Source organism: Apteryx rowi, unplaced genomic scaffold, assembly GCF_003343035.1.
Source record: "Apteryx rowi isolate R43461 unplaced genomic scaffold, aptRow1 scaffold_258, whole genome shotgun sequence".
Lineage (NCBI taxonomy): Eukaryota > Metazoa > Chordata > Aves > Apterygiformes > Apterygidae > Apteryx > Apteryx rowi.
In genome coordinates, this window is record NW_020448952.1 from 260,996 (window position 1) to 277,434 (window position 16,439).

The 16,439-nt window shown below is 36.9% G+C and overlaps 1 protein-coding gene across 5 annotated transcripts in view; it reads right to left on the reverse strand.

The window, feature by feature from the left end:
- The window catches only part of CDC14A (cell division cycle 14A), a 64,365-nt gene that overhangs the window by 43,847 nt on the left and 4,079 nt on the right, over window positions 1–16,439 (reverse strand). For 4 of the 5 annotated variants that reach the window (XM_026067327.1, XM_026067328.1, XM_026067326.1 and 1 more), the window contains 2 exons: window positions 16,148–16,238; window positions 6,715–6,790 (listed from right to left, as the gene is read on the reverse strand). In XM_026067327.1, coding sequence (XP_025923112.1) covers window positions 6,715–6,756 — 42 coding nt within the window. In that variant the 5' untranslated portion in view covers window positions 6,757–6,790; window positions 16,148–16,238. Of the gene's footprint in view, window positions 1–6,714; window positions 6,791–16,147; window positions 16,273–16,439 lie in introns of those variants that run through there. The other variant, XM_026067330.1, reaches the window with a different exon arrangement.

The window sequence follows — 16,439 nt, forward strand, 5'->3', positions numbered from 1 at the left end:
TGAAACATTACTTGAAATTGCAAGAAGCACATTCTGCTAGCTAGCCAAGAGTATGTTCTATTTAATGAGATTACATTTTTCATAATTTTAGTGAAAAGATTTCATTTTAGAAAACGGGTAGATGAAGTCAGTCCAGTTCTGAGAAAATTTTGTACCAGTGTCCAAGAAAATGATAGTCTGCCTTAGAAAATACTCAAAACATTTAAATGACACCAATATAGCATTTCATGGCTTCTGTTTAATCTCAAAATGCAAAGGTTTAATCCTTACGGGCCATATTGCTATACTGAATACTTAAATATTTTTTGAATCCTGACTAAAGCTTTAACACAAAACTGAAAACTGACATTTACTGAATGGCAGTAAAAACTACCTTGTAGCATGCGAAGCTGAGGAAAGTTGCACTAGGATTTTACATTTCAGAAGTCTACAAAATGAATCAGTATTTTTGTCTGCACATGAGTTACAGAAAAACCTTATTTAGATGAATATTAAAGTAAGTGTTTGCTGAAATTACAACAATACAATGACTCTATGAACACTAAAACACAAGTTCTCTGCTCAGCTCAGTTATGCTTTCAATACCAATGCTAAGCTATACAAATTATAAAATAAAAGCAGCCTATTGATTTTCTACCATGTTTAACAAGCTAAGTCTAGTCCTTAGGCTATGTTCAACTGCAACAATTGAACAGGTTTTTTTGTTGTTGTTGTTGTTTTTTTAAAGTAACTATCTTTTACAGCTCCACCTGAATGGACAAGGGCTTTAGCTCCCTTAAATATTTTGCAAATCTGAAAGAGGATAAGGAAGAAAAAGTGAGACCAAAAACTTATCAATACAGAATTTTGCAATAAGGTTTGTTTAAAGAATAGCTACAGTTAAAGATAATGTAGTAGGAAGTAACCCAGGGCTAATTTAGTGACAAAGTGTTCCTTTTCCCAGCCCGCCCTTTTTTTTTTTTAATTTAAATTTCATACATACACTGTGAAGCACTAAGGATATTTTTATTTACCAACAACAAAAAAAATGTAGTAGTGTTGCACATATTAGAATACAAAGTTACAGAAGAACAGTATCTGTCAAGATATATTCCAGAGGAGTATACTCAAGTTCAGCTGCAGGCACCTAACAAAAGAGATTTTTTCATGCAATCCCTGCTTTTAGTTTGAGAAATGTAGCAGGTTTTGTTTTAAAATGATGAAGCAAACTCATTAATTTATATAAGAAAATTCCAGAATGTGTTATTTTCATTTTAGAATTACCTTTATTTTAACATAGATCAGCTGTTGCTTCTTGAAGACATCAAGAGACTGACTTGTATGGGAATTGACAGCAGCTTTAGAAAGCGCCAGTGCCATCAGTTACCAGCTCAGTATCTCTTTAGAACTGTCATCAGATTGTATTTTACCTAATGAACATTGTTTAATATACTTGTATCGTTCAGCAATAAATTACTGCAATGTATTTAATAAACCTGGATCAACACAAATACTACACACACAAAAGTGAGTATGAAGTTTGCAAATTTGTCATGGAAAGTGATGTATTAAAACTAGTACATGCAACCTCACTCAAAAATGTGAGCCATGCTAAGGAGAGAGCTTGCAACTAACACAGTTTCATGCGTATGACTAGCAGATTATTTGTATTAAAACAAAAACAAACCAAAAGTCTCTGATTCAGCAGCAATACAGCTGGGTATGAGGAAGGTTAACCCCACAGTTCATAAGTCTGCCAGAACTTCCCCTCTCCTGCCTTTGATCTTCCGTAACTTGTATCATTTATCTCAGCAACTCTCCTTCTCACTGATTACCCCTGCTTCTATCAAGGATGTCCAAGGCTAAGGTTAAACACACAAAAAACACAGTAGTTTTGTTAAAGCATTTTTATAAAGTCAGACTTATTTAAACAGAAGAAAAAAATCACTTCATAATGGAATCAGTTGCTTAGCCAAGCATTTTTACCAAATAGCACTCAAAGAACAAGGAGGAGGAGAGCGCAGCCAAGCATTCTTTCTGGCTGTTGACTGGGCTAGTCAAAATAGTGGCAGATCATCTCCATAGCAATCAAAACATTACAATTGTAACAAGGTCAGTAAGGCTTTCCTGTAAAGCATATCTTCAGTACTTTACCCCCAACTTGCTCAAAAAAGGAATATATTTGAAAAAGTTCTTCAGCAATTCACAACAGAACTGTTTGCTATTTTAATCAGTCAGCACAAAGTTACAATAGTTTAATATGTTGATCTGCCTTTAGTACATTACAAATTGAGACCCCCTTCTTCCCTTCCCCTCCCCTTCAAGAAAAAGCAGGGAAAGCAGGAAATTGCCTCCATGTTTAACCCTCTCCCAAAACAGAAACAGAAATAAATATAGTTGTAGGACTTGAAGGGGGAAGTTTTTTTTTTTTTAAATGAAATCTTATTCTCATACTTATCCTGTCCCTATTTATAGAAGCCTTAAACTTAATAAAAATCTTCTAAGCCTTAAATTTTTTGAAACACCACATCTACATACAAAAATAATCACAACATTGTGCAAAATTTGTCAGTTTGTTCTTACAAAAAGATTCTTTTCATAGAAAATTGTATATGAAGTGATGAAGCATTAAAAATAAGATGTATGTCTCAGATGTTCACTCCTTTGTAACGTGCATAAGCTCCCTGTTTCAAGATTGCTGCCAGATTTGTTGACATACCATCCAGCTATGATGTTTTAGATTATTACAGATTAAACAGAAAAGTTTCAGATTTGACTTAGTCTCAAGACATAGTAAGGCTGTTTTTCATTCACTCTTGTGAACTCAGCTTATCAGGTCTTTCCATTGTGTCAAGGCACAAGATAACTCACATATGAAACCCTCTGCCACTAAACCACAGACAACTAAAGCATGGCTTCATCTTTATAAGACCTATTAATGTCCTATGTTAAGCCAACTGCATTAACAGGCTTTTTTGACCATGGAGACAGGGCCATACCTTTAAAGTTTTAAGAAGAAACAATAATTAATTCATACTTTTTACTTATTTTAAAAAGGCCCAAAGTTAGAAGACTGAAAATTAAGTTCTGTGAATAGCTGCATCAGGCTATGACAGGACAGGAGTGTGGAACAGAAGGAGGAGGCTGATCTCCATACTAGTATCACAGCCAGGCCACACAGTACAGGAAGCAATACAGGACTGGGAGAAGAAAAAAAAGTGCACTGAGTCAAGAAACACAGCAAGACAAACAGGAATGGGCAGAGGAAAAAAACGGAGGAGATTTTGAGGAAGTAAACTGGGACAGGTTGGCAGATATGCAAGAGAGAGGTTTGGATAGTAAGCTCACCTAAATATATTAAGACCTGAGCAAAGCAATGAAGAAAAGGAGCTCAAATGGGGAAGAGACAGAAAAGTCACACGTCACAGGTAATGCAATGGAGGCTTTAGGCATGCCAATTCAAAGATAACTAATACTGTTTATTTGGGAAAGAGGTTATAGCAAGGGAGAGAACTCCTAACCACATTCATACATCCCATATATACAACATGGGCACACTCTCAGATTCCTCTGCCCAGGCAAAGAGCCCTCACAGCTCTTCCAGGCATACCCCGGGGGCCCAGGCACACCCTCCGACAGTGTGCACCAAGGCCTGGCAGGGGTCATCTGGGCTTCAGCTCTCAGTCCTGGGGGTGCTGCAGCATGGCAGCAGCAACCATCAAGGTGCACAGGTTGGACTCCCAGAGAACAAAGATCTGGAGTGCCTCTTACTGCCCATCACCCACCACCACTCCTGCTGTTGGGCAGGAGTGCAGTTACCCTTAATACAAGGGTATGCAAGCAGCATGCGGCCAAGTAGGGCTGTTTCTCCATGCAGTTAGTTCAACAGGTACTTCCTATCTGTGAAGCACTCTGCTCACACATAACTCTGGTGCCAGGTGAAAGTTATCATACATCATCTGCTGCAATTGTTCACCACATCAATGCCTTTCTGGTGGGAGAATCAGAAGTCATGAACTTAATGTCCTACACTACTTAGGCTTAGGAAGCCTAGGCTGAAGGAATCCCCTGAGGCACACTTGTGAAGGAGAGACATGAGAAGGCAAAGGATGGAAGGGTAGAAACCATGAATCCACAGTTTGCAATCAGCAAAGCCCAGCAGCAAAGTCTTCTGTAGCTATGTCTGTAATACATATTAGATGCAGGCTTCAGTCCTGGGCTTTGGTCTTACAAGCCTACTTACCTATTGCTGGTAATACCCAATTGGGGCACAGCCTGGCATATCTCTCAGCTATTAGAAAGGCAAAGCTCACATCAACAGGTACAGGGCCACTGGGATCTACTCATGTGAAAGTCTTTACACCACTCAGGTGATACTCTAAGTTTAAGCYGTTTGATTTCAGGTGTTACTTTCAAGTGACTGAACTATCAGGTCACCCTTCTCCATTACACACCAGTAGTTTAAATCAACTTGTTTGGAATTGGCCTCTGGTAAGGAAGCAGCAACAAACAGCACCTCCTGCCAGCTGAGGCCAGAGCTGATCTGAGTAAGAGCTTCTGTGCTGTTCCTGACAATTCAGACTCTTACCTAGTGGTGCAAGTTTTTTCAGTTAGCTTTTTTCAAAGTCAAGAAGTTACATTATAACAACATTAAGATTTGCTAAATCAACCCAGGAAATGTCAGAGTTACTCATTCAGTTTCAATTTGTCTCCCTTGTGTATTTATTCATTAGAACATATGATCTTTTTACTATCATGACCACAAACCGTATATGACTAGCAGCTTGCCTCATTCAGTGCACATGACAGCCTTGAAACAAGAATAAAGACTGTAAAGACATTCCTGTTTAACACTGAGTCACTTAAAACCAAGCTCTGCGGTATTTGCTGGTTGTGTTCTCATTTTCCAGGTGAAAATCTTGGTATTTAGGGTCCAGTTTGAAGGAGTTACAGCTCAGCTACAAAGTACGAGGAGACTCTGTACTCGCATCTCAAACTGATCACAGCCTCAATTTGAATCTGGAAATCAGGACTAATCTCTCTTTCTCGTAGCCACACTGAAAGTTAGATTTTTTTTTTGTTTGTTTCTTCTGTGGAGTCACTGCTTCACAGAGTAAGCTTTCTCCACAGCAGGATCTGAGTATTTTAATAACTCAAATGAGGTCATAAACAGAAGAATTAAAGTTAAGAAAACTCAAAAAACTAAAGAGCTTTCTTGTGAATGAGCACTATTCACCACATTTGAATGGCACAGTGACACCTGAAAATAGGATGATATAAGATAATGTATTTAGAAGCTATATTTAGTGTTAAAACAAAAAAGTCAACTAATTTAATGGTAATTCTTTTCCAATATGAGCTTAGTCATTCAACATTATAAGTACTAGAGTTGCATTTATTAAATATATCAACTTCCTGTATTAAGAAGCAATCTAAGTTTTCACTAGAAACTAATCTTTTTTCAAAATAGTGCAACTCTATAAAACCCTCAAATTTGCAGAACCTCCTCTTAGGAGGACTTGAGATTAAGTCAGCATGACCTRGGGAGCAGCAGATAGCATGGATCAGCTTGCATAATGGTTTCATTTGTGCAGCAAGTGTTACTCCCAAAATATAATGCCTCCTCTGATGTAAGAAACCTCCTAACAGTGGCCAGTGCTATCATTGTTGTCCCTTTTTACATTTTAAAATCTTTATATTACAAAACATTAGACCTGTTACTAATAGGAGGAGAAAAATCATAGACACCTATATTTAATGAAACATTTCTTGGTATTTGCACACCAGTGATACTAATCAGTACTATTAGAATTAAAAGCATCTGCTTCATTTCTTGCAATTAGTTTTCTATACATGCTACAAATCCCTTTTTCTTAGGCATTTGGGGATAGGGTTAAATCTACAGCTATGAGATCAAGCTTGTGGTTTTATGACAGGACAGTGTTGTTAGAACAGAACTAAACCACAGCCACCTCAGACTTAACTGCTGCATTCAGAAATTCTAGACAGCAAGTTTAAAAGAAAGGACAAACACTTTGCAGTTGAGAGAAAAGCTACTGCGGATCTAAAGAAGACACCAAAGGTGTCTTTCTTGTGCAGAGCAATTCAACACTCAGTCTTGAATCTACAACTGTTATACAGAGGCAGGAAACAAGAAAGCTTCTGCGGAGAAATTAATATGGATGACATTTCTACAAGTAAGACAAAACAGGAACAATTTTTATATGGATGACAACATTTCCATACAACTGTTACTAGAAGCAACATTAAATTGAAAAAAAGATTGAAGTTTCAACTTTAATCTCTTTCAGTGGAAAATTTAAAGAGTGCAATTTTGGGCCCATGCTTGCTTCTTGTTCATGCCTTTTTTTCAGTATCTGGTCTTCCACCATTCATACCAGCATACCTGCTTCATTACCTGCAAATCCATGAAATACGCATACAGCCACAGACTCTGGTTTCTATTCTGTTACTCACTAATTTGTCTTGAAACTAAGACATAAAAAAACAGGGAGCACATCCTTCAGTGGCTCAGCTGCTAAGCAATAAGAGTGTATATTCCTTTTTACATTCTTCAGAGGGGAAAAAATTCAGCATAAAGGAGAAGACCCTTAAAGCTTAATAGTAACCATCTAGATAATGAATACCTAATAATTGCTTTCAAACTGGGTAATAGCCTTTGAAGTTGCATTTTCAGGAATAAAAATTTAGAATAAAATTTAAAACAAAGCTTACCTTTAATTTCTTATTTAGCTTACAGCAATATCTATATAACATTGCCAAATTTAAAGGTCCAAAATCTCCATAGAAACTGAGAGAAAAGAGAACAAAAATATCTTTGTTATTTATACAGAAGAGCTAAGCAAATTTCAACAAGTATTGCGTTGATAGTTAGAGCTACCTGTGGGCAATACCGAGAAACCATGGCAATATATACGGTGTACCAGATAAGCCCTCTACCAATTCAATTATAAGACAGACATCAACACATTCTATTTGAAAGCATTTGTAGCTTCAGTAACTACATTTTTCATTACATACATACAGTTTAACTACAGATTCTTTTTCTTCACCCCAGAAAATCCAATCTAGTTTGGCCAAGATTAGAGAAGATTTACTAAATTTAAAGTATTCTTTCACTTGCATGTATGATGATGGAATAGGATTTGATGATTATTTTGTGAAAAATACTTGAAAAATATTAAAAAAAAAATGTGTGGAACATGAAAGCTACTAGAGTATAGAATACTACTTTGTTCACCAGTGTGTGTATACATGGCCTTTTCTGATCAGCCCCAAAAATTTAACTGAACACACAGTTTATGTAAAGCATTGAAGAACTCCAGCCATGCTTTAGGATAACGAGTTTTTATTACTATTCATTTGTTAGAAGTACATCAGCATGAAGTCATATATTCTACTTTTACTGTTCTGCATGATTAATCTCAAATAAAAAAGTAGGAAAAGCACATTAAGATGTCTATTGTGGACAATTTCATTTGTAAATACAAATTAAGATAAGCTTAAGTTGTCCTAACATTTGGAATAAGGTTTCTCTTTCTATTTTGGTGGAGGGGAGGATAAAATACATTTTAATCTGTCAACCCATGACCTAATGGTATATTTCTACCTGTACACAGAATTGACAAAATAAAGCTATTCAGGTTGTCTCAGCAACCAAGCTAAAAATGCCACAATCTTAGACTGACACTTATTACTATTAAGTATGCAATGCTTCTCCTAATACAGAGGGGGGGAAAAGAAAAAGCATCAATGTTCAACAGACTGGTATTATCAGTTTGCCTATGCTGCCAAAACAAGGTATTTGTCACAATCCAACCACAATCAGAAAGGAAAAGCCCTTCTGGTCACTAGTGTTCAGCATTACCCATGCACCAAAACACACCGGCAATTCCTGATTCACTTACACACCACCCTGTGGGCAGAATAAACAAGCCATTATCGCTGTTGATAACAGATTGTGACACTGTGGGGGAGGGGGAGAAAGATCATTTGTGTCGCATTGTTTACATGAATAATTTTGAATTTCTCTACTTAATACCTCTAAACAGCAACAAGTTTGAAAAGAAAAATTTAATAGGGCTAGGTGAAACAAGTGCTTTGCAACCCTCCAAATCAGAGGGTTCTCCGATTAAAAAAAAAAAAAAAAAAAAAAGCAGCTTTGTATTTAAGTCAATGAATTCTGATCTACAAACTCCTTCAACTCCTTAAAACTAAATATAATTTCTGACATGTTTAAACAGAAGAGTTTCTGATCCACTCTCGTTATTTTTAGTAATAAAAGTCCATTTTTGTACTTTCATTCAAGATACTTAATCCTAACTCAGTCAGAAGATCTTCTTCTTAAGAACAGAACTTTCACCAAGTTAAAGTTAAGTGGAAAGATGGGAAAAAGAGGAGGGGAGAATCAAGTCATCTTCTGCATAAAGACTTTTATCTGGCAAAAGTTAAAGGCAAAAACCATGGCAGAAATCAAATCTGTTTATATGACAGTCATTGATTAAAAGAAAAAAAGAAAAAGAAATAGCCATTGTTAGCTTATTTCTCTCTTTTACAAGTAACAGTTTGTGTCTAGATATTTTTTCCAGGCATTTGTATGTAATAAGAAACCTATCAGGATGCCTCTGACGATTAAACCAGTCAAGATCTTGAGACAACCATTTATGATGGAGGCAGGAACCAGATATAAGGAGCAGAAGGCGAGTACAGTATTAATCTACATGTCATTATATTTTGCTTTAGTCAAGTACTGAGATGATAGCTTGAAAATTACTCTTCCCCCTCATCCCATGGAAATTTGCAATCCATATATATATATATATATATATATATATATACATACACACACACACACACACTTCTTACACTAGGAAGTAGCAAAACCCCAGAATACTCTAGATGAATATTTAAAGTCTCCTTTGAAAGTACTTCCATAATGCTTCCCAGGAGTGGTAGCAAATATTTGTTTTATCTGTATTTTCCTTAGAACTAACTCCTAGACTTATACCCTTCCTATGAGTGCTGACAGCTTATCACCTGAGGCATTTGCTGAAGTGTATCACAGGAACTGTTATTCACCTATTCTGTCATGCAAGCAATTACTGTATGCTATTCCAGGAAGTTTAAAGGTGAAAGACTAGTCCAGAACTCCTTAGGACAGTAGTTCTGGTTGTTTCTAACTGCAGTTCCACTAACCACTATACCTCTATTGAGCTGGGATGCCACCTAAAAGTGCCATGGATCAGCTCAAGCCTTGGGCATCTCTTTTGAACTCTAAATCCACTTTTTAGTAAGCATTTGAAAACCACTGACTCTAGCACAGCAGCTGAGTGATAAACAGCTTCCATACATTAAACGAATGGTTGGAAGCTGGTTATGGTCAGTGAAGGAGTTATAGCCATGCAGTCTTTGAACTGAATTGTTAACTTCCATCTTAACATCACAATCAACCTATTTGTGGCTAAGGTGTCAAGTTATCTTTCAGAGAGAAACTGTATTATTTATACTGTACCCTGGAAGTCCAATGTTGAAAACTTTCTGCATGTGCTCTGAATCTAGCTATTAAGCAGTAGAAGAACTAGCCACTGGAGAAGTGGCCAACAAGCTACTACAAATACATGCATCAAATGTAGGCTGAACACATTAAGTTTCACAGAAAGTTTCTGGAAGAAAGCCGAAAGGGTAAGTCCACAGATTCATTACAACTTAACTCTTCTAGTCAAGAAAACTTACCTGCTCAATCATCTTTCTTCCACTACTATTTCCCAAGGTCTGTCCCTCCTTCCCACTACTCAAGTATGGGAAACAAGGTGGGAGGCACAGTAGTGCTGCATCCCTGCTCTAGTCCCAGCCATTCCAGCAACATGTAAATTGTCAGGAGCTTTCTTATTTGGGCTAAGACACAATCCTTAACACTTAATACAACTTGAGGATTGCATGCTTCTGCATAGACCAAGGAAGATACAGCAAACATAACACTAAAAGCTATATAGAATTCCATTACTTGCATCTGGAGGCAGGAATAACACAGAGGCTCTGAATTATGCAAAAGAGCACCAGGTATTCACTCCATTTCCCCTTGCATGTTCCAAATCCTCCTCAAAAACCTGGTTCTTCAAAATCCAAGAATAAGGCATAGCTCCAAATTATAGGATGAAATAGGCATTCCAAAAACTTGCACTTTTAATACAATGGTCCTTGCAGTCAAGAACAAAGCATTAACGAACAGATTCTCCGGTAAAGAGTTTGCCAATAGAACAATCTTCAGAGCACATTAGAAACCTACTCCCTCTGAAGGGGGGAGGGGGGAAAAAATTCCTCTCAACAGAATCTAAGTTTCTTATAAGGGGTTTTCTATATCAAGCTACCCTCCCATCCAATATAAAACAGGGGCCTAGAAAATAGAAGATCTGTTCTGTTCCTATACTGGTTTGTTGCAAACAAAAGAAGAAACTTCAGTATTTTTGGCAGTTTCTTTCCCATGTGAAGAAGTGAGAACAGATATTCTAAAACAATGCATGTATATAAGATTTATTAAATTGTTAGACTGGAGAGAACACCACAGGCATTAAGGTATATCAGAAGTTTCAAATGTAAAGTTATGCCAGTTATCCATGTTCTGTGCAAGAGCTGACACTCCCAGTTCTCAGGTCTTCTGATTTCATAGCGATCTTCTGGTTTAGAGTGCATTTAAAATCTTTCATTTAAGTGGGAGAACAAAATAAACCTAGAGTACTATTCGTAATAATCATCTGAAACAACTAGATATCAAAAGCTGATATTAGTATATGAAGTTTTGCTACTCAGTATTTACACACACATTGACAAAAGAGTGAGAATTTAAGAAAGTTTTCCAAATAAGGTTTTTTTTTGGTAGGCTCTAGCCTACCAAGTTATCTTGGTCATCTGATCCTCAAGTTCAGACCTTCAGAAGCTGCTGAAGTGAACAAAGAACTCGCTGTACTCTGTGTGAAGTAACAGCTCCATTTGTTGTAACAAGGCTACTTTAAGTTTTCTTTTTCCTTTCAAGTGATACAAGCCAATGAATGATACAGAATTTAAGGTTTCCTATGCAAGTGCTGTTACTGGATAGCCATAGTTAAGCAAGGAGGCATTTTACTCCAAGCAAAAACAAACAAACAAAAAACCCCCCCACCAAGTTTACTCTTATTCTTCTTACAGGAAAGAAAAGCTGCTGCTTTGAATATACACATGCAATGAAGGAAACACTTCCTATGAGTGAAGGTCTAAAGAGTACTAATTTAATTTTGTTGTAACTAAGCATTTGAAAAATCTCACTCCGTTGCTTCTTGAACTCAAAAAAGTAGCTAACATTCTTAGGGCTGTTGTGAAATGGGCAAGTAATATAGTATGGTTTAAAAGAAAAACCCACAAAGTTTTAGCATTTAAGATAGTATATACAAAGAATGTCACATTAATTACTTTTACAGCTGTTCACAAGATGTCAGTCTAAATCTGCAAAAAGTAGTTTATGCAAGAGATCTGAAGTCAGAGTAAATGTGTATAAAAACATCATGATTTATGAAAACTGCCATTATAATTTAATCAAGAAGAAATTCCTGTTTCTCATTATCTAAAAATTTTATTCTTGTATTTGAGCCACATACTCAACGTTGAAAGAACATAAAAAGTTGCTTTGATAAAAATAAGTGACAGCCTATTACAAGTTAACCAGTCAAGTGTAGTATTCCCAACCCAGATCTGTTTACTGAAAGGTGAAACACAAAAGACACTATTCTTAAAGAAAAAGCTTTTTACTGGTGCCCAAATCATTAACTGAGGTCCTGCCAAGGCAAGGCTTGTCTACCTGCCAAATGACAGTCCTGACCAAGCTGGATTAATTCTCATCAACCCCATTTCCCTGAAGTAACAGTTACCTGCACTACATTACCCTGAAAGATCATATTCCCTTAGAAGTAGTAGTGCAGGTTTCCTGAGGAAGGACTGCAGAGAGTTTCAGAAAGAGACTGACATGAAATCTTACAGAAATAGATCAATTAAAAAAAAAAAGTTAAGCCTTACAAATTCAGAGTTGGATAAAACCATTCAGGTTTCTTCTTCTCTCAGCTGAAGAACTTGCATACAAGCTCTTCCTTAGCATGACAGGTTCAAGGTTAAATTGCAGCACATTTAATTGAAACAGTGACAGTTCCAGTAGTGAGTTTCTAGTCAGCTAACATTTGAAGTGTTCTTAAAAGCATTTAAACCTTTCTTGTTTTTATTTTAAGAAGTGTGAATGTTTAAATACGTGAGGACAATGACTTCATTAGAGCTGTTGACAGCTTGAAGAGGAAATTGGAGGCTAAGTACTCCCGATCATGTGTAATCAATCACACTGTGTATAATTTAGCAATAAATCATGTGACAAACTACAAGAGCAAGTCAGCATTTATCAGACCAAAACTTTCAAAGCCATCAGATCTAGTGCTAGAGCATTTTTGTTTAATAAACAGGGCGTACACTATTAATGTAAGCCATCACATCTTTATCACTCTTCAAGAATAAAAAAGGAGATGAGGCAGGGAACAGATTTTAAGGACAGAGCAATCCAATAATATGCTATTTATGATCAGACTAACAACCTACATATTCCTTAGTTTTAACGTCATAGTGCTTCAACAAAAGCAAACTAATGCCTCAGTAAAGTCTGCTAAATTAACTTATATAACACGCTTTATACTTAGAGCTATCGCTAAAGATGGTAGAAAACAGCTCAAAGAAAAGCAACTTATTTCCCTGCATAATGAAGTATCTTTATCTAGTCACTAGAATGATGCATCCTAACCAAATTAAGTCAATAAATAGTCATATTAACAAGGTTACTTACATATCTCATAGGTGCCAAGAATTTTGTGTTTGAACAGACACCTCCTAACTTCCTACTTGGAAAAAATCTGAACAACTCATTTGATTAAAAAAGCAGAAGTGGCCATAAAATTCTGATCCAGAAGAGTAGCAGAGGCAAGCCCTTTTGAACAAAAGCTGGAGGAAAAACAAAACAAAACCCCCCCCATTGTTCTGAGCACTTCAAAGCTCACTTGAAAATATTCATTTTGCTATCATGCAATAAATATTTCTAATCACTTTCTCAGAGAGAAGGCGGCATTTTGGGGAAAATGAGCAGAAAACCTGATTTGTTGTACTCAAGTTACACTCCATTACTATGTAGAGATAACCCCTGATGTCAGAGCCTCATTTTGCCAAGCATATGCAACGTAACAGATGGATGTCAAGCACAGTGATGAGTATGAGGAAAAGGGAAGGTATAGCAGAAGCAGCATTTTCCTAAGAACCAGGAAACCTGCATTCTATTCCTCGTTTTGCCACCAGCCTTCTGATTTCAGATAGATATTGACAAAAATATAAGATGGGGACCCTATCAACACCAGCTTTTACTTCCTTAAGACAACACAAACTTTACTGGAGATAGAGGAAGGAGAAAAATCAGGCATTATCAGCATGCTATCAGGGAAAGTTTGGAACTCTTTATCTAGGATAGTTAGGTTATTACTTGCACTATATCAGTGCAACATACACTTATACCACCTGGCAACTGTCACTTAGTTTCTACTTCAAGATATGTAGATGTATTTTAGCTTGAGAGTACAAAAGGAAAAGACAATAATACTGTTTCAAACATAGGACACCTTTAAAAGGAGTCCAAACAGGTTAGGAACTATCAATTCAAAAAAAATACACCATGAATCACATGTCCAAGGTTCCAAGGTCTTTAGAAATGCCCTAGAAGATAAAAGAAACTGCTTCCTTCCATTAACTTGTAAATATCTCTGGTATCATGGTTACATTCTAGCATGGGGTTAACTAGTTATATGGGTTAGGGAGTATCCTAACTGAATTTTCTTTACACAATTTTAATAATTACAAATCTCTTTTTACAGACTTTTTCAGAGATTTCCTTCCTCCCCCCCCCCCAACACACACAAAACATGCCAGTTGCAATCCCTGGTTAATACAACCATCTGTACCTAATCACACACATACCCTGCGTAGTAAGGGCACAGATCACTCACACACACACCCTGCCCTGTAAGTTCAAACCCCACATATTTTCTTCGCCCTTTCTAGAAGCGTATTAAGAATTAGAAATAAAATACCTCATCAAGCATAACATGAAAGTCTTATGAGATATGAGGTCAAATTTTTCTCTCATTTAAAAACTGAAGCATATTCAAATAATATAAACTTCAACTGGACAAGGCCCTGAGCAATCTGATTTAACATTAAAATCAGCCTTGCCTTAGAGTACTCCTGAGGTCCCTTCCAACCTGAATTATTCTATGATCATTACAGAATCTACTCTCAACCCAAACAGTTAAATATGAAAAATTAACTTTGAGAATGGATCATTGAAAATATCAAGATAACAGCTGAAGACAATCAAGACTCAGAAGTGTTTATAAAAAAAGAATAAACCCTAAAACCTTAAGTTTTGCCCTGGAAGTAAGCTAGGAACCAAGAAAGATTACTTTCTACCCTAACAGAAGCAATATCAAAAAAAAAAAAAAATCACTGGAGGAGGGGGAAGAATGATTGGTGCTCACAAGTACTTCAGCTCATATGGGGGGGGGGGGAAGAACTGTATTTAAACTAGACCACATAGCTTTTTCTAGTTTGGGGGGGGGGGGGAGTTTGCTGCAGCAACCGCTTTGTCACAGATCTACCATCAGTCGATCTAGAAATACAGTGTAGAGCCACTATATGCAGATCAGCTAAACCCCTCACATGAAGTAGACCTTTCTAGAGAAATCCCAACATTTTCCTGAAAGGATCCTCTTTACCAGGGCTGCTCACTACCATTAGAAATGCGTGCACTCTGTTCCAACCTGTCCTTTTCTTGACAAGGCAACTCAAGAGTTTACAGGAAATAGAGTTGTGAGTTTGATCAGTGGTGCTGGAAGGCTTCATACAACCCAAAGGCTGAACACTCCCACATTAGCTATAAACATGGCTCCTGTCTTGTCCAAGTTATCAACCTCTCTGTCAGTTTAAACTAGTATGTCAGACTTATGAACTGCAACAAGCGAGGACTGGATATTTGTTGGGTTTTGCTATTCCTGCCAAGACAGCACAGAACTGTTAACATTCCTCTGCTAAAAACAAGACCCTGTCCATCAAAACCTTAAACTAAAGTAAGGAAAGCTGTGCATGGTTGATCCTCTAGATGTTTAATGCTATTTTACAACCCACAGGCTAAAGTTTATAGCCTCATTTTACTGCAAGCAATTTTGTGCTTAAATCTTTTGGTTTTAAGTTCAGATCATATAAATAAAAACAGATGATCTGATAACAGTATAACAGTGATCTAATTAAGATACTGAAACAAGACAACTTGAAATAGATGAAAACTTGTTAGTCAAAAGTATGTTTATCTGTTACAGAAATACTCAGATGTCCCATCGTTAAATGTTTATGGGAATAACCCTACTTAATCACATAGGGTGATTATTTTATTCTTTCAGTGTACTTACTTTGTGTCCCTTAGTACTACTCACACTATACTCAATTTAACTGTTAACCTTTTATGTGCTGTTAATGTGTTCTAAACACATGAATCATTTATTTCACCAATAATAGTTTTTCTGCTGTTCTAAAGCTACAAAACCAACTGGAAATGCTATCTCAGAGTCTTTTGAAGGCTTAAAAAAGTAAGCTACAGATGTTTTCTTGAAAGCAAATCTAAGCTTTACAGACTCCTGAAAAGTGTATGAAAGGTGATTACTTTTTAGACGCATTTTTTCCCTGTATGAGTAGTATAAAGCTACCGTTTCATTTCAAACAACAGTCTTCTATTTAAGACACCACCTAGTAAAATATAACTAGTGTTAAGCGATGTTGCCCACTTTATAAACAAATTTTGCAAAGCTCAGATATCCAACCTCTAGTTCAACTACACCTGAAGTTATTTAACTGGTCTTGTCCTTTTTTTTAAATAGTAATCCTGTCAAGCTAGTTTCAACTAAGTTATAAATATATTCTGGTTAACTTTATACTGGTGCTGTGTACATGTAGCTAAATGAGGCAAAATTATTCTATATAGTATTAGTGCTGCAAAAAATCTCGGGGGATCATTTTGAACACACAAACTGCAAAATATCAAAACACTTACTTTTCATAGACCAGCTCCTCATCAGTACAGAAGTAGTGCGTATTCACTGTACCTTTGGGTTTATTTCGTAAAGTAGCAAAATACAACCGATCTGAAAGACAGTTCAGGGCAACAGAGTAACGAGGGACCCGCGGCGCGGCCCGGAAGAGGCATCGCCGAAGCCTTTTTCTGCTGCGTGCGAGGCGGCGGGAGCGGGGGGCCCCCTCCCCGGGGCGGGGGGCCGGACGCCCTTCGGGAAGGCATTTTAGAGGGGTGATTTTCGACCCGGGGCAGAGCAACACGTAGCAACAGG